Source organism: Lissotriton helveticus, chromosome 8 (genome assembly GCF_964261635.1).
Source record: "Lissotriton helveticus chromosome 8, aLisHel1.1, whole genome shotgun sequence".
Lineage (NCBI taxonomy): Eukaryota > Metazoa > Chordata > Amphibia > Caudata > Salamandridae > Lissotriton > Lissotriton helveticus.
The window spans coordinates 797,490,596-797,513,091 of record NC_136069.1 but is presented as its reverse complement, the minus strand read 5'-3'; the positions used below and the strand labels follow the sequence as shown (position 1 = coordinate 797,513,091).

The following is a 22,496-nucleotide window of genomic DNA, read 5'->3' as shown; positions in this document are numbered from 1 at the left end:
TTGTATATTTACTGATGTGTCTGCTTGCGTTAGGTTACCTTACTTGCTAAGGTGTAACCAGTACTGGTGCAGTGCTGCTTGGTATTTATCGTCTGCCTGTTGCACAGCTTTGTTTATTGTTGCAAGCTTCTCCACTAACCATTGCACCTCAATTTTTCACAGATGATCGCAGGCCAGATTAAATTGACCTTTTCAGGGTCACATATGAGAGGTATGGTTTATATCCCTCACACCACTGTGTGGTTGAATAAATTCTACCCAGATGTCCATCTAAAGAGTATCCAGGTACAGAACAGAAAGTTTTAGGGTACCTTGCTGTGAAGTGTTAAATGCTTGGGCCTGGTAGGGTCATGTAGTGGCTAGGGCCAGAACCAACGAATCTCCTTGATGACCAATCAACACCTCTTCTAGAAAGCCTATTTAGTTCTCATTTTCCTGCTCAGTCTGGGTGATTCACAGTATCGTAAAACTGGGGCCATTTTTGTGGGAAGCTGAGTCTTCAAGGCTATGCCGCTTCTGGGTGAGTGAAAAGTTTCTCAAATCTCAAAGCATTTCTATGGGTTGCACATATTTTGCGTCGGGGTGACTCAACAGTTTCTTAAATATCCTAATTATGTATTTTTATGGGAGGCCATATTTTATGGGACTGCAGCCACACTGCTTTAGTGTGATCTAAATCCTAGTGCTTTTGTGTTAAGCAACATATTCAAGGAGTTGCACCTGCATCACTCCTGGGTGATCCCATAGTTCTTAAATCTGCTGGTGTTTTTTTTGTGGAGGGTTGCATCTCCATTACTGCTGGTTGTTAGAGGAATTCAAGTAAGTATTTAAAAGTAATATTATGTGTGTGGACTCCAGCCTACAATGAAGCTGAAGAAGGATTTGCTACCAGTTGGTCACAAGGTAAGGGCATCACCACTGAGCGTGACTGCTGGAATAAATGCCACTGTAAGATCATCAAGACAACTGATTCATGTGAGTGGGCTTCAGCAGTGGTCAGGGCTATAAAAAACAACTCAGCTTTGTTTATGTGTGGATATTTGCACCCTGAATAAAAATATGCTTTGGACTGCCACCCAATACATAAGATAGAAGAGAGCTTGACAAAGTTGGTTGGGGTCAAGTTTTTTTTTAAACCACATATAATTTGAAAGCCACATGCCATTAGACAGCCATTTCACATACGTCTCAGACTTTCACCACATTTGTCACTCCATTTGACACCAAGTAGATTACTATTTAGGTTGAGGTAAACAGCTAGTGTATTTCAGAAACGTATGCACTTATTATTTAATGATTACAGTTGGCGCTTAAGTGTTGTGAGATATCTTGATGTATGCAGTTTCTCACAACAAAACAACTGCAGAGCTGCAAGTGGTCTATGCATTTTGAAGGAAAGAACCATGACCAGCAAGAATATGTAAAAATGTTCGAACTCCACTGCAGATTTCTTAGGCTTTTGCATAATACCGGATGTCATCAAACCAAATAATGATCTTAACAGGGTTATTTTTGATGAACTACAGCCAGCCAATAAGGACAAATTGAAGTCAGTCTTTGATTTGAACGAATATTAGCCTAGGTTTGAGAAAGTGTATGCAATATTTACAAAACCACTTAAAGCACTCCAGACGAAGAAAGGAAAACGTGTAAGTGTTAAGCAGAAAGCAAAGTGTTTAGACAAATTAAAGAATTATTTTTGAATTCGACAGGTTCACAACTGTACTGTACTGTTACTATGTACTACTGAGTCTACCTCAATCAGTCTTGGGGCAGTCAGCAGTCATGGGTCTATGGGAAGTAAAACATAATGGCAGTTATATATTGCACTCTAAAGAAGAAGAAAAGCATTACAATGTGATAGAAAGTGAATCCTTGAATTGCTCTTGAGATGTGGACAAGCTGAAAAAAATTCATGGAGAATGGGTTTTGTCTTATGCACCAACCACAAACCAATAATACACACAGGATGGGAGACAAGGGAACTGGCAACACCACTTTAAGTTTGTTAAGCTAATATCTAGGCTCTTAGGCTTTTAGACATATTGTTAACATTTTAAGTTAAATATTTAAATCAGGAGGAACTAATTCTAAAGCAGATTGCTTGTCACGATAACTGGTGTAAGTGGAGGTACGTGATAAAGATGCGTATTAGGGTGAATGTGTTGCAGCATAGGTCAATGCAGTTGAAACAGGGGTTTATGGGGTGAATGTGTTGCTGCATGGGTCAACGCAGTTGAAAAAGGGGTTTATCACCTTACAAGCATTGAAGAAATGTCTTATGGAGTGGAATTTCTTGATTGCAGTTGATGACTTTGTGGTTAATAGTCAAAAGTCAACCATAAGAAAAGTTGTGGACAGCAGCCAGCAATACCAAGCCAGCTTGAAGACTTTCCTCCAGAGTCATCTCTAGTTCATTTGGAGAACGCAGAAGAATGGCCTCCGTGCCATGCAGTGAAATAATCCTGCATGCGACCCATCCAAATGAGAGTTGTCTTCCAACACTGGAGGCAACCTTTGAAATGGTGTAAAGGAATGAGACTGGCCTAAAGTTTTCAGAGTATAAGGTTCCATGTCAGCATTCCTAAGTTTGCCTCAACTTCAAAGTGTGCTATTACTTTGTACAACTATCCAACAGTTTCACCGCTCGGGACACAGTAAAACCATGTTTCGTTGAGTTCCTTCAATAGAGTCCTCCTTGTTATCACCTTTGTAAATCTGTCGAGCATATGATTTGAGGTTGGCAGCATAGCTTTGTCCTAGTTCGCTAGCCATTCCCAGACTTCTCTGGGAGTAGTTAAGAAGTGTGGCTTGCTTCATTGCTTAAGTCAAGGTTGGCTGGATAAATTAGCATATATTCAAGATATAAGGCCCTCAGTTTTCTCATTACTTCCTCAAACACTTACATTGTTTTTGTACTTTTTATGTATAGTCTGTTAAGATCAAGATACGACAATTCTCAAATCAGGGGATGCATTTTTCTAGATGTATTGTAGTAGAACATCTCTGTTGAAATAACAAAAGTGTTCCATGTTTATAGCACTTGGGTGCTGCCCAACGGCAGAGGAGGTCCCAGATTGCTGGGAACCCTCTCTGAAGTGAAGTTTGAGATTATGTTAGGTGTCATGTTATACATGATCATACCCTCTAAGAAGAGTTAAGCTGATTGTCTCTCAGCTCTTTTGTGGGAACCCCTTGAGTCAAGTTGCTTCACCTCGAACACCTTTGCCTTCTCTGCATGGTCTTCCAGCCATTTCATAAGGGATGTCAACAATGTAACTGTGTTCTATAGTTCTCGATCTTCGCTTCCAAGTGCTTCACTGTCTCTTCTCCCCATCTACCAACGGTCTCAGAACCGTGTGCAGCAGACTGACTTTTATGGAGGTGGTGTCTATTTTTGCTTCTAGTGTCATTCTTGCACCTTGAATCACCCATAAATAGGCCTGATTGGGAGCGTTCGTCAGTGCTGTAATGTTGCCATTTTGCAGTTTGCTATTATTTTGGTGTTCGCCACTGAAGTTGCATACTCATCAATGTTATTAGTATGCATAGGTTTGCGTGCTCTCTCTTCACCCATGCTGGTGGGTACAGTGCTCTATGCAATGCCCTTCTCATTAGTATGGAGGAAGCTGATAGCCTCAACATTATCTTGGCCTTTCCATGTCGTTCTGTCGGTTGCCTTACCAGATTCTCACCAGCCTCTGCACTATTCAGCAGAGTAACAGCATTTTCCATTTTGAATACTCAAAGGAGCCTCAGCAAAACACTATCAGTCGCCAATCTTGCAAGGCCACTATGCTTACAGAATATCTTGCATTGGCGGAGCGCTGGGAAAGGTTGCCCTGACAGTCAACAAAGCTGGTAATAAGTGTGTGATCTGACTAAAGCATTGATTGCACCTTTCTATTCACCCAGCCTAAGATATTCTCTCTCATGAGTGGGAAAGGTGTTCCATTGCTTCAAGCCCATGGCTCACACAAGGCTTAATATGGACATTGCCCTTTTGGTCAGTATAATAAAGTTATATAAGATCAGGACTTGGCAAGTGTGATCAATTAGATACGCTGTAAAGCGCTCCTTGAAGGCACAGCGGTACTCACAATGGGGAAATTGCATTTGGGCCTTAAAAGAATATGTTTTTGCGCATCTAAAGTTAACTTGGCTGGAGAAACACGATTAAAAAGCAAGTTAATCCATCAAAAAGCCTACGGTGGAAATTGAACATTTGTACTTATTCTTTCTTAGTCATGGTTCTTTCTTTCAAAATGCAGAGATTCCTCGCAACTGGTTTTCCTTGGAAGCTGCATACCTCAAGACATCATCTTGCAACACTTACACGCCACATAATTGTTCAATAAAAAGTTAATACGTTTCGTACATACACTAGCTGTTGATCCAAACCTAAAGATAATCCAAAGTACTTCCGAGTGTCACATTGAGTCACAAATGTGGTGAGAGACTAAGACTAGGGTTACATGACTACCTAATGGCATGTGGCTTTCTAAAATTATTTGTGGGGAAAAACAAAAACTTGGTGCCACACTACATTGTCAGGCTCGTTTGTATTTTAGGTAGTGGGTGGTAATCCACCATCATATTCTTTTTTTTTAGGAAACAAAGATCTACACAAATGCAGAGTTTGAATCTATAAGTGCATACGAGTTATGATGTTTAAAGATACATTGCTAAATGCACCTTCATTGGAGCTCCTGCATAATACCAGTGTTACTCTCGGTTATGCCCCTTTATGCAATGCTTTCTTGTCATCATGTGTACATGTGATTTGCATTACTGCCTTCCTTTTAACTGTACAAAATAACTGCATAATATGTTGTCTGAGAAATTGTAATGACACCCCAGGGGAGTGCTTGTTCCTCCTCACTTGTTGCTGCTGATTCAGCCCTCTTTGCTGGGGAACTCGGGCTGCTTTCAACATCTTCATGGCTCCTCACATCGTGCCCAGCACAGCCTGGTGGGACTCGCTGTCCCGGGCTGCACCGGCTCCCTATTGACAGAATTGCTCTGGGGGAGGTGTGGTGATCGCGCTATAAAGCGCTGCCTCAACCTCCGCGGCGCGGGACGCGCTCGGGCGCGCCGGGCCCGTCTGAGACTGGACTGGGCCACCCCTCTGATAAGCCGTGCAAAGTGAGTCTCATCGTGCCTGTTTGAAGTCTTTAAATTGTCGATGCTCACTATAGTTAGTTGAGGGCTTAGTAAGTGTAAAACCTATTGGCCTTTAGTAGTATAACAGGGAGCGTGTATATTTTACTAGAACTCTTTATTTTTGTAATCCCCTTTGAAGCAAACTCAGTTACCGTATGGGGGAGTGTCCGCCCTCTCTTTCAAGGCTAAACACCCGATACAAAGCTTCTGCGCGCACACCAATTACTGAGCCAACAGCTATTGACAAAATGCTACGGCAGGCGATAGGAGCGGTCTCTAACGAGATAGAACGCACAGAACGTCGGCTCTCCTTGATGCCAACAATCCCATGCTCACCCATGGTTTTGGAAGCAGGAGCCTCTGACTTGTCTCAGACAGTAGACTTGTCAGATACTCCTGATCTAATGCCACTTTCGAAAGGGCCTCTCTTCTACCTGCCAACAAGTCTGACGTGGGGGGACCAACTAGGAAAGGTGCTCAAAGGAAACAAAAGGCACACAAGGGGGGGAAGCAAGTGAGCAACCACTTGAGAGCAGCGTCAAAGGCCCAGACTGAGAGCAATACAGTTGGTGGAAATAGTCCACCAGCAGTGGAGCCCCCGCCATTGGTCACAATAATGACACGAGGTATCAAAGCGCATTTGGGGATCTTTATCCATAGCGAGATAGAAGCTCCTAGAAAACACCTAGAGAAGCTTACATTGCTGGTTGACTCATGTGGGAGCAAAATCGTCCCCCTCTCTAATACTTTGGTTAAATCTATTATTTCTGAACAGGCCTCTATACAACAGAGTAATCGAGTGACCGCATCCCCCCATACTGCCCACTGAGAATCTAACACTGTAATGGAGCCCCTCTCTCTAGTTAACCACCCTAGGGCTTTGGGGGTGCCTCAACCTGGGGCATCAAAGGAGGAGGTGGATGTCCAAGGCCTGTTGACAATGCTAACAACATCGGGCTCGCAAGTGGAATGCAATTCTTCCAGCAAAAGTAGAAGAGATTATGAGAACAATGATGGCCCTAATAGACTTATACCCAAATCAAATTTGCAATGCATTTACCTACCTCCGGACTCGACCCCTTATACTGTTATTTTAACTGGAGTCCCTGAGCTGGAAATAGTTAGAGAGGAGTTATATCCGGAATATAAAAATAAAGTTATCTTTTGGTTAAATAAAAAGAGACCACTGCCCCCTTTAATTCAGAGTGAAATTATTTTTGCTAGGCGGGTCAGTTGGTTGGGACAGAGGAAGAAAGACATACAGGGGGACTGTGTAGTGATTAACTTTAGGGATACTAGGGCGGTTCAACATATCTTAAATTGGGATTATGTAAGGGAGACCAGTGGCATAAGGACACTTCCCCTTGGTTATTTCTATCCCCCCACTCCTCTGATAGAAAGAATGAGAGGCGTATATAAAAAATGGGAAAAGAGAGCCCAGTCTGACCATCTGACAAATATGAGACAGGGCTCCGAAACAATCCCGTTTTTTAACATCCCAGTTAGCAACAGATTTAGCAGCTTAGACCTAGTTGATTTACTGGATCTCCCAGCAGAAGCAGTTGAAGGTATAACCATCCAGCTACCACTGCTAACAAAATGTGAAAGATCTGAGCTTGGGGTTTATAATTTAGGGGACACACCTGAGGACACAGTAGATCTGGATGGACTGGGAGTCCCATTGAGTTTTCCCCGGGGACTCCTTGGGAAGTTCACAAGTCTAAGTGGGGATATTTAGCCAAATACCCCAGCAGGAGGTGGGAACTTCGGATTTCCTGACTGAAAATACACTAGACCCACACAACACAAAGGTCCTTACATGGAACATAGCAGGTCTTGCCTCCAAGCTGGATCATCATGACTGGGGAGACTATATTGACATGCATGAGCTATGTCTCTTTCAAGAGACATGGTTCACTACTCCATTATACAGGCTAGGATACGTAGCTTATTCAATCAAAGCTTCACAGGGCCATAGGGGGAGACCTTCAGGGGGTCTATGTTCTTGGATTGCTACCCATTTGGGGTGCTCTATTAAAGTCCTTGATACTGGTTCCTTGGACATACTTTGTATTCTCCTCTCGTTTAATGACCAATCTAGTTTGGCCATTATAAATGTATATTCCCGCCCAGTGAAGTTGGGGCAAATTTCACAGACCTTAGACACCTTATCCTCCTTTTTATCAACTCTTCCGGAGTCTGTTCACTTAGTTGTTGGGGGGGATTTTAATTGCCATTTTCAACCTCTCAGTGGTATAAGCTTCAATATTACTAGTGAAGAGGACTCTGTTTGGTCAATTCCAGACTGTAATACTTATCAAACTAGGGGGTGGGCCCCCCTTGTTCTTCATTGGACCTCACTTACACTTATTCATTCGCTTAGGGCTTGTAATGGTCGATTCCCATCAGATAACCCAGGAAACCCAACTTTTAACAAAACAGGAAAGGCCTCTATAATTGATAACATTTTGGTTGATGTTGAGAATTGGTCCAAAATTTTGGATTTTACTGTTCAACCACGATGTGAAAGCGATCATAATCCATTAATACTTGACCTGAGTATTCCCCAACTTAGGAAAGTTTAGGGCCATCCTACTCAACCCCCTCCAAATGTAATTGTAAGAGAAGGGGGCAGAAGAGTTCGCTGGGGCACATTAGCTGCATCAGATGAGAAAATGGGGTCTTTGTACACTGAGATTATCCCCTTTTTAGAGTTTGCTTTCGGTATGACTGATAATTATTAAGGCCAAGATTTTATGCTTCAGATGAAAACTAATCATCGGGAGATGTTTTTAAAGTTGGCAGCCTTCTTTTATAAACATGAAAATAACAATAAGGCTGACCCTAAACCGAAACATCAATGGTTCAATAACGCCTGCAGGAAAGCCAAAACCGCACTGGTTCAAAGAGTTAAGAATAAGGATGCTCTAGGTACCAGAGCAGCCAGGTCTCACTACAAAAATACCTTGGCTGAAGCTAAAGCAGCCTGGGAGAATGAGAAATGGGAAGCGATTAGTAAAGCTTTGGACACTAGAAATATGCAATGCTTTTAGAATCTAGTGAAAACTGTTCACTCCGAAGGCAACTTGGCTATCGCTCCAAACCTAGTGGAGGAAGTTTGAAGATCGTATTTTAAAATGTTCTACTCTAGGTCTCTGAACGATAGTGTAGCACATGGGTTAGTGGATGTTTTTCATATCCCCCTAAATATGGTACCTCCTCCTTGTACACTGTTAGAAGTTACCTTGGCATTGGGCAAGTTACTTCCTAATAAGGCACCGGGTCTGGACAGAATCCCCGGTGACCTGTTTAGAACAGAACAGCCTGTCTGGGCTCCTTATTTGCAGTTCTTATTTAACACTATTATTCAAGGTATGGAATTCCCCGTGACCTGGGGTGGCGCGGAGATCATTCCAATTTTTAAAAAAGGCTCCCCATTAGACCCGGCAAACTATCGGCCTATTAGTCTCATTGATATTACCCCAAAGATATTTGCCCACGTCCTCTTGGGGTGACTGCAATCATGGATGGACGAGTCAAATATCCTAGCCCCCTTACAAGCAGGATTTAGGTCTATAGACCAAATCTTTAGATTGCAACTAATTTACTGGAAGACAGTAACCTTGGAAGGGGGTAGTCTTTATTTGACTTTTGTGGACCTTAAGTCCGCCTTTGATTTGGTTCATCGTGAGCAGTTATGGGGACTCCTGTATGATCTAGGGGTGCCGGTTTACCTTTGTCAACTTTTAAAGCGCCTCCATGAAGGCACCTATGCAAGGGTAAGGTTTGGCAAGAATGGAGAACTGACTGCGCCTTTTCCTGTGGAGAAAGGGGTGAGGCAGGGATGTGTGTTTGCGCCAACCCTCTTTTCTCTCTTTCTGAACGGCTTAATTGATACACTCTTGGCCATGAAGGATAAAGACTCACCAAGCAGGAAAATACCAACTTTAATGTTTGCTGACGACACGCTGCTCCTGGCTAAATCATCTATGGGGATGCAGCGTGTATTGGATGAGTTTAGCTCATTCTGCAGAAAAAGGAATTTGGTGATAAACATAAAAAAATAAATACATGGTTTTTCATGCCAAAACTATCAACTGCCCACTTCCCCCAAATGGATGGTAGGCCACTAGAGAGAGTGCCCATTTTTGATTATTTGGGTATTACATTGAATGATAAAATGGGCTGGAGGACACAAATAATGAAGGCCAATTTGAAATTAACGCAGTCAATGGGAGGCATCCTTAAAGTGCATAAAAACTGCTCCCAAAAAGTGATTGGCCCCCAGGCAGAAATCTACAAAACTCAAGCAAGGGGATCATCCCTCTATGGTGCCGAACTCTGGGGTCACTGCCCATCCCACTCCTTACTGGTGACTGAGAATATATTCATCAGGCAACTATTGGGTCTCCCAAAAAGCACGCCCTTAACCGCTTAGGATGGACCTGGGTATTGGCCCCATATCAGACTTAATTGCCTCTCGTCCTCTCCTTTTCTGGCGTCGTATTTGGAGTACGCCAGAGTTAATTAATTATAGGGAGGAACTGAGGGATGTTATGTGTAAACTGGGGGCTTCCAATTTATCATGGCTGTCCTATGTTAGGAGCCTGTGTTTTTCGTTGGGTTGTGGTAACTTGTGGTCAAATCCGGAGGAGACCTGCTCCAGTACTTCTAAAAAAAACCTAGCTTTAACCTTGAAGGAATTTAAACTTGCCCAATTAATCCAAAGTACATCCTCATGGTCCTTGACATCAAGGTTTCTGGATGTCAAGCAGTAGTATAAACTCAAAAAGATCCTGGACAGTATCCAACCATTCATGGCAAAAAAACTGTTCCTACAATTCAGGCATGGTACACTTAGGTGCATTTACGAATAAATGGAAGGGTACAGCCAAAATAGATTGCCCTGGCTGTTCCATGTAATGCTTTTTTGTCCTGCCTCCCATAAGTCTAGATCGAAGTGGATTTTTCAATTGTGTAGAAATTTAGGGCTTAGAAACCATATCGAGGTCTTTAGGCTACTTAAATACGAAACATTGCCATTATTTGTAGTCGCAACCTCGAAATTCCTTCTTGCAATGTGGTGTACTCGTAGAGGAATCCTAAAGGGGAAAGAGATGGGCAATAGTTAATGCTAAAAAATCTGCAAGCCTATCTCCCCACTGCCCTTTGCTGCTATATAGTTTTGTTCAGAGATTGTGATGATGACAATTATGTTTACCTTGTTTGTATAGGGATGTAAAATTTTTAACATTATTCCTCAATTAATTTTTTTAACAAGTAGTCTAATCAATTTTGCATGTGTATTGATACTGTCTTTTAATACCTTTATAACTTCTTAAATTTGAGACCTGTCATGTTGTTGACAATCTGCTCATCACTAATTTGGGGGTTGGGTAGCTATCCACTGATTGTTAAAACTGTGACATATTAATACCTTTATAACTTCTTAAATTTGAGACCTGTCATTTTATTGACAATCTGCTCATCACTAATTTGGGGGTATCCACTGATTGTTAAAACTGTGACATATATGTAATTTACTTTTGTCTAGAAATGAATGGCTGTTTTGAACATTTGACCTCTAATCGTCTTTTTAGTACAACATTCTGTCCTATTTTAATAAATGTAAAATGTATTGTGCTTTTATGGCTGATTAGCCGAAATAAAGTATTTTTTGACTTGACTTGAAATCCAGCCTACAAAAAAATGCAGAACCTGCGACTAAACCAATAAAAAGAAGTTTTGGTTCGGTAAAACCCCCCACACAGAAAGGGTTAAAACACAGTCACTTCCTGAGCACGGCAATGTTTGAAAAGTTTGCTATTTTTACACGCACACTCAAGACAGGCATGTAGAGGGAGGAAGAAAGTCTGACTCTTCAGCAGACCGAGGTCTCAAAATGTTTACGGATTGTTAAAAGAACATCAATTTGCACCAAAGGTAAGAAATGTGTTTAATTTTTCTTCTGTAAGCCTGTACTTTTTATTATGACAAATGATGCATTAATAAAGGCCATTTAAAATAGCGAATTGGGGTACATGTTGGAATACCAAACACCACTTTTTAAACAATGCTTTACCATAGTGTGTAAATCACTGCTTTTTAATAAGAAACAGACACAAAGGGCTTTTTAAACTCGCTGACAGGTCCGAATATAAATAACAACTTCCTACTTAATTAATAGGTTCGGCGCAATATTCAGGCTTTGAATTAGAATACAAAGCAGAGAGCTTGACAACAAAAATTGCTGTATTTTAATTAAGTCTATCATTGAAGGTCATTTGAACAAATGTACAAACATGGGATGTCTTTCTGAAAATCGTTTATCAAACGCGTTCTACTTCACTGGAGACTTGAAAGTGAAACTACTATTCTTTATAGGACAAACACAGAGATTCAGTACTTGCACCAGCATTACTATGCAGGAAACATAGCTGATAAATACTGAAAAACTGGTGTGGATTCACACGAAAGAGTGGGATCTAGGCACATGCCATCATCTTGAATAGAGTCATGGGGCCTTATTTATGAAAGCCTTGCGCCGCCAGTGCGCCACTTTTTCCCATGTTAAAAATGACGCACCGGCGGTGCAAGGCCTTCATAAATCTGCCCCATGCTTTCTTTCCCCATTCTCAAAGCCTTCAGGGGTACCCAACCAAGGCGCATAACTTCCATAGTTTCTTTGCACAAGCCTCTTTGCCTGAACCCAACGCCTGCAGATTGTTGCAGGATACAGAGAAATGTGCAACTGAGCATGTTTCCAGTTTTTCTTGATAAGGAAAACAATTTTCCACGCGAGGAAATAAATCCCTTCCAATATACCATCGCAAATTGTGGGTATAATCCATACCCTTACCCTCACTTCCACCTGTGTTTTTTCAGTACGAGTACATTCTGCATAAGTGGCAAAAGCACTGTGAATGTTTGTGAATACCCAAAAAGTTATGACTTTGTGGGTGTTTATTACTTTTTAAGTGGGCAGTCCTGCACCCCACAATGGCAAAACCCATTCTCCTACACCCATCACAACTTCCTACTGTGGTAAATCCGTCCACCGGGTGGATTTACCTTAGATGTAGGTGATCCGTGGATCCATAAACAAACACAGATTCTGATGCCGTGACTAAAGAGCTGCAAAACACACAAGCTGATGGACGGAATGTTGCACAATGGCAAAACATTCACCCCCAGTCGCAGATCTGGGTTTAATCCATTGTTATTTTGCTCACCAAGCCACCCCAGTTCAGACTTGGCCATATGCAAATCAGTCTTGGCCCTGTGCCTCATGGGAACAGTCCAGCTCGAACTGCCAAGCCATGTCTTCCCTGGAAGGGAATCAAGCATCCTAGGACCGGTTTCTGGCTATCAGCCGTCTTCAGCCAGGATAGCTTGACTCCAAAGGCGTAGTGAGCACGGGACCCACGTCTGGGCATACCCTTCCCACATAGGGTGAACAGCAAAACACACAAGATGATGGACGGAATGTTGCACAATGGCAAAACATTCACCCCCAGTCACAAATCTGGGTTTAATCCATCGTTATTTTGCTCACCAAGCTATCCCCTGAGTGGGACTGGTATGCTCAGATGCGAGTCCCGTGCTCTCCACACCACTGGAGTCAAGTTATCCCCGAGTGGGACGGTTATGCTCAGACGTGAGTCCCGTGCTTTCCACACCACTGGAGTCAAGCTATCCCCCGAGTGGGACGGGTATGCTCAGACGTGAGTCCTGTGCTCTCCACACCACTGGAGTCAAGCTATCCCCCGAGTGGGACGGGTATGCTCAGACGCGAGTCCCGTGCCCTCCACACCACTGGAGTCAAGCTATCCCCGGAGTGGGACGGGTATGCTAAGACGTGAGTCCCGTGCTCTCCACACCACTGGAGTCAAGCTATCCCCCGAGTGGGACAGGTATGCTCAGACACGAGTCCCGTGCTCTCTACACCACTGGAGTCAAGCTATCACCCCGAGTGGGACGGGTATGCTCAGACGTGAGTCCCATGCTCTCTACACCACTGGAGTCAAGCTATCACCCCGAGTGGGACAGGGAATGCTCAGACGTGAGTCCCGTGCTCTCCACACCACTGGAGTCAAGCTATCACCCCGAGTGAGACGGGTATGCTCAGACGTGAGTCCCATGCTCTCCACACCACTGGAGTCAAGCTATCGCCCAGAGTGGGACGGTATGCTCAGACGTGAGTCCTGTGCTCTCCACACCACTGGAGTCAAGCTATCCCCACAGACTGTGACTAAAGAGCTAGCATTTGCAGGCGTGGGTTACAGTTTCAGCTTCAAGTGTGCACTGTTGCTTGAGGAAAAAACAGGAGACTTGCAGTGGCAGCCTTTAAACAATAAATTTGATTTTGGAACAAAACTAAACATTCAAGTGAAACTACTAAAAGTAAAAAAGATTGAACGTGTCCAGCCTGCGGTCCAGGGCATTCCGCCACTTGAATTACACAATGTGGATTATATGACAAATGTATACAACGCTGTTTCGCATCCTTTAGCGAACTTATTAGCAGGCACAAGCATTAGGTTATATTCATGTCTGGACATTTACTGGTTAGTGTCCTGATGTGCGACTTCAAGCAGAAGCTCTAACCTTAGGGTCAGAAACGGAAACTGTCCATTTTATTGCTCTTATTACTGTTTTAAATTTAGGCACATTTAAGCTTTCCATGTCTCTACATATGATTTTGAGACTTAAAGGATAGTGCATGCTTTGCTGGGTACAAAATTGTAAGCCCTTATTTTGACTTCTAAATCTGAATTTTGAAGGTTATTTCTTGAAGGGCATGGAGCAAGTCTCTGATCTTCCCAAAAGAGAAAACTCTGCTTGATAAGGTAGGATTCACCTGTCCAAGTAGATAATGCAAAAGAAACAATTGATGAACGGAATGCAGGACAATGCAAACATTCACCCCCAGTCACAAGGATCTGGGTTTAATCAATCATTCTTTTGCTCACCACACCACCCAGTTTGGACCCAGTCATATGCAAATCAGCCTTGACCCTGTTCCTTGTGGGAACAGTCCAGCCCGAACTGCCAAGCCAGATCCTCCCTGGACCGAAAAAAAGCATCCTGGGACCGGTTTCAGGGTATCAGCCCCGCTAAATTGAATCCAGTGGTGTAGTGAGCACGCGACCAACGTCTCGGCATACCCACGTCTGGGCATACCCTTTCTGCTTAGGGCGACATACGCAAAAGAAACAATTGATGGACGGAATGCTGGACAATGCAAAGATTTAACCCCAGTCACAAGGATCTGGGTTTATTCCATCACTCTTTTGCTCAACACACCACCCCAGTTTGAGCCCAGCCATAAGCAAATCAGTCTTGACCCTGTTCCTTATGGGAACAGTCCATCCCGAACTGCCAAGCTAGGTCCTCCCTGGACCGGAAACAAGCATCCTTGGACCGGTTTCAGGGTATCACTCTTCATCAGCCAAGCTAGCATGAATCCAGTGGTCAGAAACAAGCATCCTATGACCAGTTTCAGGGCATCACCCTTCATCAGCCAGGCTAGCATGAATCCAGTGGTGTAGTGAGCACAGGACCCATGTCTAGGCATACCCTTCCCATTTAGGGTGACAGATGCAAAAGAAACAATTGATGGACGGAATGCTGGACAATGCAAACATTCACCCCCAGTCACAAGGATCTGGGTTTAATCCATCATTCTTTTGCTCACCACACTACACCAGTTTGGACCCAGCCATATGCAAATCAGTCTTGACCCTGTTCCTTATGGGAACAGTCCAGCACGAACTGCCAAGCCAGGTCCTTCCTGTACTGGGGTGAATGTGTGACATTATTCTGCATTCTGTCCATCAATTGTTCTTTTTGCATTTGTAAAGCCGAGTGGGACGGGTATGCCCAGACGTGTGTCCCGTGCTCTCCTTTCCATTGGAATCAAGCTATCTTGGCTGATAAGGGCTGAAAGCCCGAAACCGGTCCTAGGATGCTTGTCTCTAGTCCAGGGAGTACCTGGCCTGGCAGTTCAGGCTGGACTGTTCCCATTGGGGCAGGGTCAAGACTGATTTGCATATGGCTGGGTCCAAACTGGATTGGCATGGTGAGCAAAAAAACGATGGATTTAGGCCCAGATCTCTGTACTGGGGTGAATTTATGACATTTTTCTCCATTCTGTCCATCAATTGTTCTTCTTGCATTTGTCCAAGTAGATAAAACATAGGTGTGTACAACTAGTGACTGATCAGGTGCCTTGTGATGGGCATGCCAACGGCTCTGATGGGTGGAGCTGGAGGGTTGTGGGGATGATTGGGTGCCTAATGATGCAGCCTCACGTTGTTGGTGATGCACAGTGCCTAGGAAATCCTGGGACACCTAATCCTTACAAGGAGTACTGAATGCACCTCTGTCAACTTCTATTACGCAACTCGTTCTAAGGTTGTTCAATGTATGAAACAAACCCCATGCAATCTCTAGCCTGCATCGATGAAATACTTTAAAACAAATAAGGGAATGTCCCTGTTGTTGCTGATGATGACCTATTTAGAGGTCTGCAGAAGGAATTGGTGCTCTGAGGAAAATAATGCTAAAAATATTATTAATCGAGAATTGTGTACTTCACTGGGAGTTTGAGGGATCTCCAGAGTATTCTTAATTTAAAAAACATTTGCCTAACCGTGTGGTCCCCTTAAGGGGTACGCTTCAGTTAAGTCAAAAAATATTTTATTCTTTCTCTCCAGTAAGAAGAGTAGGTTAGGAGGGTTTAACAAGACTGAGCAAGAATCTGAAACACTGGAGTGCTTGACAAACAACACCGTGCTGACTGTGTTCAGTGATGGAAGGGGAACTTTGAAAGATTTGCAAAGGGAAAACTATAAAAAGAAATTTCATCTGAGGCCGCGATCCCTCAAGATGAGGATATGCCCAAAAGGGAGAGCAACATTTCTTTCACTGTAGGATTCACAAACTACAAAATATTGGTTGGAACTAAAATAATCAGTTCTCAAGAACCAATGAGGATTCTGGTTCGGAATCAATTTTCAAGCTGCAAACTGGTTCATTATTTCCCCGCCCTGATATCTACCCATTTTGTTGAACTGGGTTTTTGGTGCTTTTCTCAGAAACCTCTGAAACAAACAGAAAATCCAACGGAGCTAAAACAAACCAGGCATTATCTCTGGCCGGTGTTTAGTTTAAACCCATCCAATGGATTATGGGGTTCAAGAGGGCAAAAATAACTAAGGAGATATAAACTGGACATGCAGGTTCTGGGAAATTCCCAGAACAATAATACGCCAGAGTGAAAAATCTGCTACACTGGCATAATTTTGTGTAGTTTTGTGAATTACACTATTACGCAACATCCCATAATTATGGTCCATTCATGGCAAAAATGTAGCACTTTGGAGCAGAAATAATGCAAGCGACTTCTTGTGGGGCTAGTGTTTTTTGCGCTTTCTTAGCATGAAATGCGTCCGTGTACACAAACTGGACACATTACTACAGAAAATATATCACCAAATGGCAGTTTTGGATTTCTGCTAATTTTGAACAATTTCCTGAAATTTCACGTAATTACGCCAATGTAAATTATAAAAATTTCACACACCACTGAGCATTACCATGCACCACTAGCAAAGAACGTTCCATGATTACACTTATATGCATGTATATTAGTTCTATATAGATTCGCCAAGCAGGAAAAAAGTTAACATCAAAAAACACTTTTCATGGGAAATAACAATCCAAATAGATCTAGAGAGTCGCCATCACAATCTGTAACAAATAATATTATGTTTTCCTCTAATGTCAATGTATTTGTAACAACCCAACGTTCACATATTATTCATGGTGCCACTGAACTTGTTTTGCACTTTTTCTTCTACTGATTTCTTCATTGTATTGGTTCCTTTAACAAGCATGTGTCTATTTTGTAAGATAAAAGCACAATTAATGAAAGAAAACATATCTGTTGTAACCTCTACATACATAATACTTCTTGCTTATGGCATAAACAAAGAACTACCAACATTACAATCGTCCCTTCAACTTCAGTTAACATAGTGTGTTCTGCATATTTGTTTTTTAAAGGACCTCTATTCAGTCGAGTGGGTTATTTCCTGTATGGTGGGCAGGATGTTTTTGCTGCACTGCAGAACTGCATCACGTTGACCACAAAAACACATCATTACAGCCCGAGCACCATTTAAGAATTAGTTAGTTTACAAATGAGGTACTGTAACTTGTTCATATTTTTAATAACCAATTAACTATCTCCTATTTATCTGTGGTTTTCTCACAGATCGTCAACTTGATGACAGAAGGCAATGGCGACAATCAACGACAATCAAAGTCAACCCGCGGTGCAGTTTTTCAGCCAACCAGAAGAATACCGTGTAGCTGCACTCATTTTCTACAGCACTGTATTCATCCTTGGATTGTGTGTTAATCTCACTGCACTATGGGTCTTCAGCTGCACCACTAAAAAGAGAACCACCATAACGGTCTACATGATGAATGTTGCGTTACTTGACTTGATATTCATTATGTTTATTCCCTTTCGATTGGCATACTACGGTAATCAATACTGGCCCTTCGGAGATATGCTCTGTCGGATACTTGGCGCACTCACTGTTTGCTACCCAAACATTGCCCTCTGGTTACTTGCTTTCATCAGTGCGGATCGGTACATGGCCATAGTGCAGCCTAAGCATGCCAAAGAGCTCAGGGACATAGGCAAAGCTGTGGTCGCTTGTGCAGGAATATGGATAATGGCCCTTGCCTCCACTACGCCTCTGCTTTTTGCACATGACGATCCAGATAAGGCCTCCAACTTCACCACCTGCTTGAAAATCTTTGACATTGTGCACTTGAAAAAGGACAACCTCTTAAACTTTGTTCGCCTGATCTTATTTTTCTTGATCCCACTAGTAATGATGATTGGATGCTACTTGGTCATCATTCAGAGCCTGGTACATGGAAAGACTTCGAAATTGAAGCCTAAAGTCAAGCAGAAGTCCATCAGGATCATTGTCACCCTCATCGTGCAAGTTCTGGTCTGCTTTGTGCCATTTCACGTGTGTTTTGCTTTTCTGATGCTGGAGAGTGATGTGAACCAATACAGCCCTTGGGGAGCCTTTACTACTTTCCTGATGAATCTGAGCACCTGCCTGGATGTTATTCTATACTACATAGTGTCTAAACAATTTCAGGCACGAGTCATTAGTGTTATCCTGTATCGGAACTATCTGCGGAGTGTGCGCAGGAAAAGTTTTAGAACAGGCAGCGTGCGCTCACTTAGTAATCTGAACAGTGAAATGATATAAATTTCACAATACTTGATCAGGAAAAATATTTTTTACATTTGAATAGGTCTTGTCTTGGTTTAATAAAAAGTCACGTCACACACCTTCCAGCAATTCAATATTCTCTTTAATTTTGTTCTGCTACTGCAAACAATGACACTTGTTTCTAGGGCTAGGACTTAACAACTCAATTAATGTATCTGTGCCAAAGCATAACTTTTATAAACTCTAGCAACCAATCACTTGTCTGCACTGCAATTGTAAATCTACATAATTAAAGCAGATCATACATCTAAGACAGGATTGCACTAAATTCAAAAAGCTTGCCTTACCAGACCTGGAAATCATTTATAAATTGCCAGCAGTACTTTTATCACAGCACAAACCCTTTGCCCCGCTACAGTTATATATAATAATCCAGGTCATAAAATACCTGCCTACAGGCTTTAATACAGAGCAAGTATAACCCTCTTCTAGGCAATAGGCTTTTCACAATAAATAAATCATGTCTACGGCCTTTGACATAACTTTGTAGAATAAACAGATCAGCCCTATGGTCTCCGACACAGCATTTCCTAATGAACCAATCTGGCCTACAGCGGCCTATAGCATTTACGATTCGCTTGTACCCATAACGTACACAAACGTACTGCATTAAGTGTCAGCATTACTACAAGGCAAATATCCACATACAGTCATAACATTATTTAACAAAAGTACAGTTGGCAAAACAATATACAACATCTCCTAAGAGAATGTAATAAAGATTGACATTTTGAACAATGTTATACAGCACAGGGTTTGTCCGATTGGATGACCAACACCAAATGTTTCGAGGGCATGCACTTGAGTCACCTCTGCTATTTTATGGCTATTTGTGGTCAACATAGCACAAAGCAAGGGAATCCATTGTTATCAGTGCTGGGCCCAGATTCCAGTTAAAAAGCTATCTATATATGTTAAATGTCTTTTAGAGTGCCCATTTTGTACTCTATAATAAAGTTACATTTACTGAATCCATGGCTACTGCTGATTAAGGAGCAGTCAGTTCTTTGCTTCCTCCTGAGGAAGATGTATTCAGACTGACTCTTCAGAAACTGATTGACAGTATAGTGTCTACTTCACCCCCTCCTCATAAAAGACAAAGTACGTTCATTTAGTCCGTCGCCCTAGTTTCACTAGATTGGAGCAGGCCCTACCTAATGGTAGCACCAGATAACTTGGTGCCTTTGAAGTGAGCAGAGCCTGTGAGGAATCTCACCTCCCCGAGTATGATCTAGTCTCAGATTTCAGTGATATCCTGCATCATTTCCAATGTTCTCAGCTATGTTTTAGACCCTTTTGTGAGGAGAAAGAACACATCAACCTAAAAAGGAGCTATCCATGACCTCACACAAAAACAGACGCATCCCAAAGTCTTCAGTGGCTGTTTTCTTCGAACAGGCAACATTCCATCTCCAAAATGACATCTTACATTGATACAGATGAGGTGGAGAAACCGAACTGCAACTATGCATTGTTGCAACATCCCTATTATGTAGACTGGTCATCCTATCAACATGGAGATAAATTTGCACAAGTCCATTCATTGGAGATAAAAGTGGAGAGACAACCATTTTTCTCAAAACATGCGAAAAATCCTATGAATGAGATTTGTAAGAAATGATCCTCTTGTAAAGACAAGCTCTTGGAGTGATGTGTTCTTTCCTCCAAATTGTCAAACACATGAATAATTTTAGTCAAGGACTTTATGATAAACTGGACTGAAAGTGTAGTTTGCTTTTAGGCAATGCAAAATATGGCAAGTTTTTAAACCACAAGAGAGGCTATTTGCATTAAGCAGAATCAAAAGCTGAAGAAATGGTATCCTTCCGATGCAGGGTTTGTACACAAGACCTATCTTTAGATCAGCAGTTCATAATAGATAGATGGTCAATTTCACATCAGTGTATAACACAAAAGCTTCAATAAAATAAGAATTGGGAGTTAGGGCTTCTTGGTGGGGCTCAAAGACCAGGTCACCGATCTGATGACTGTTTCCAGCCTTCAAACCAGATTCAACATTTCTAAAGGTACCTCCTGTACAGAATACCAGTGTTTGATCTTCTATTTACAATGGGGGAGAGGTTATAAACTCTTAAAACCTTACATCTGCTATTGCTGTCGATGTAACAGAATTAATTTCAATATTCTCGTTAAGTCCATTATTGGCAAAAGAATGTGTTTTAATCTACTGCCTTTCACGGGAATAAAAAGGCAAATTGTCATATTAGTATGCCTAAAGTAATTACAGAAAATCATTACGTGGATCAATAAAACACAAAATGCAAATAATGTGCAAAGTTTGTTACAAAGTACACATTTCAAATTAAATAAAAATGCAGAAAATCAAAATGATATTCAATTGCACACATCGATCAATGCAACCAATCAGAGGTCCATCTTTAGTTCTATTTTTCTGTGGGTGTTTATAGTTTGCCAACAACATAACATGTACAAAGACTTTTAAGTCATTACAAAAATAAAAAATAAAAAACTCCTATCTCCAGTGCTAAAAACCATCTAAAAGTAGTAGTGGTTTCAAATACCTAGCCTAATACTTGGCATAAAGTTGCCAGAAAAATATAAAGTGCATTTGGTTCTCCAGTGAATCCATGGTACAACAACAGAATCAGGATACGATACGTAAGCAAAATTGGTTGGAAATATCCAGCCTTTGCCTGGGATTAAAAGGCCGAACTGAAATTTATACAGGAGCTGTCCGGAAAGGGACACCCTATAAACAACATATATGCTTGAGGTTGAGTTGCAATATTCAGAGGTAGGTGCACTGTCACTTCTTTAGGATCAGCTTTTTCCACGTAATGAGCACTGATGTCGGTCTAGGAAACTTTAAACTAGTTTCAAATGGATTTACCAGGATTAGAAAAACAACATAAGGCACAAGATTTAAAAGAATTTGCTGGTAAAAGTTTAAATTGTAGAACACAACTTCCTAAACCAGAATATTGTTCTTGTCAAGCAGACTTCTACCTGAAAAGTGTTCTAGTGCTGAGAGCTTTGAAACCTAGAGGAACCTAGGATAGCAAATGACACGAGAGTAATTCTATTTCCGGGACCTGTATTCAATTAAACTTTTCAAACATTTGAAAACAGAAAAACAACATTTATGATAAGAGTCTTTCACATACTGATCATAGAGCCTGCCTGGGTGAATGTTACACTATCAAAGTAGCATAACACATATGCGGAACAGTAAGAGGGGTATCCACTAATTATACTAGCTAAGGAAGAGTATATGCCCCAAACAATGTCACAGAGGGAATCCGTGTGCGAGAAACTAATCAAATAAATCTTTACAATACTAAAAAAAACATGTATTGTATAGTCAACTAAATTATGGCGAAGAAAAGGTATAGATATAGCAAGGCACAAAAAGTCAAAGGTATTTAGTAAATTTTATTGCAATCAAAATCAGCATTAAATATGAATTTAAAAAGTGGTCAAGGTGCAAAGTAAACACACAGAGCTCGTGAAAGTCAGATGAACGGCGCAAAGTTGATTACATGAAAACGAGCAGAGAAAAGAAACCAATCAATAAATATTGTGACTGAGTCTGAGTCCAAACTTTTTATGTGAAGTCTTTGCACAATAAGTTTCTTTTTTCTGCTGGTAAGTGCCAACAGTGTTTTGACCTTCCACAATTTAACAGGTCATCATCAGGACAAAATGAGCACAACAGACATGTTTGCTGGCTAAAGCGGCAAAAAGGGCAAAATGTTTTAGCAAGGAAATGTAATATAAATAAATTGCTAATGGTATCAAAAGGCCATATCTGGGGTACCTGAGTCAAGTCCAGGAGAACTGTAGAAAAAAATGGAGGAAAAATAAATTGACATTGATAAAAGGAGAGTAAAAACTGTGAAAATGCAGAAGCCCAGATAACACCGTGATGAAGGACAATAAAACACACTCACGGGGAATTGCCTGCACGCCTGTCCCTATAGGGATGAAAAAATGAGGGCAGGAAAAATAGTCACATAAGGCACC

At 41.7% G+C, this 22,496-nt stretch overlaps 2 protein-coding genes across 2 annotated transcripts in view; one reads left to right on the top strand and one right to left on the bottom strand.

The window, feature by feature from the left end:
* UBAC2 (UBA domain containing 2) overlaps positions 1–22,496 on the bottom strand; it is an 811,088-nt gene that overhangs the window by 610,545 nt on the left and 178,047 nt on the right. The gene's annotated exons all lie outside the window — the stretch shown is intronic.
* Positions 10,999–20,777, top strand: GPR18 (G protein-coupled receptor 18). Its single transcript, XM_078657614.1, has 2 exons — positions 10,999–11,106; positions 17,444–20,777. Exon 2 carries the CDS (start codon positions 17,469–17,471, stop codon positions 18,465–18,467), a length of 999 nt encoding a protein of 332 aa, XP_078513740.1. The 5' UTR covers positions 10,999–11,106; positions 17,444–17,468; the 3' UTR covers positions 18,468–20,777.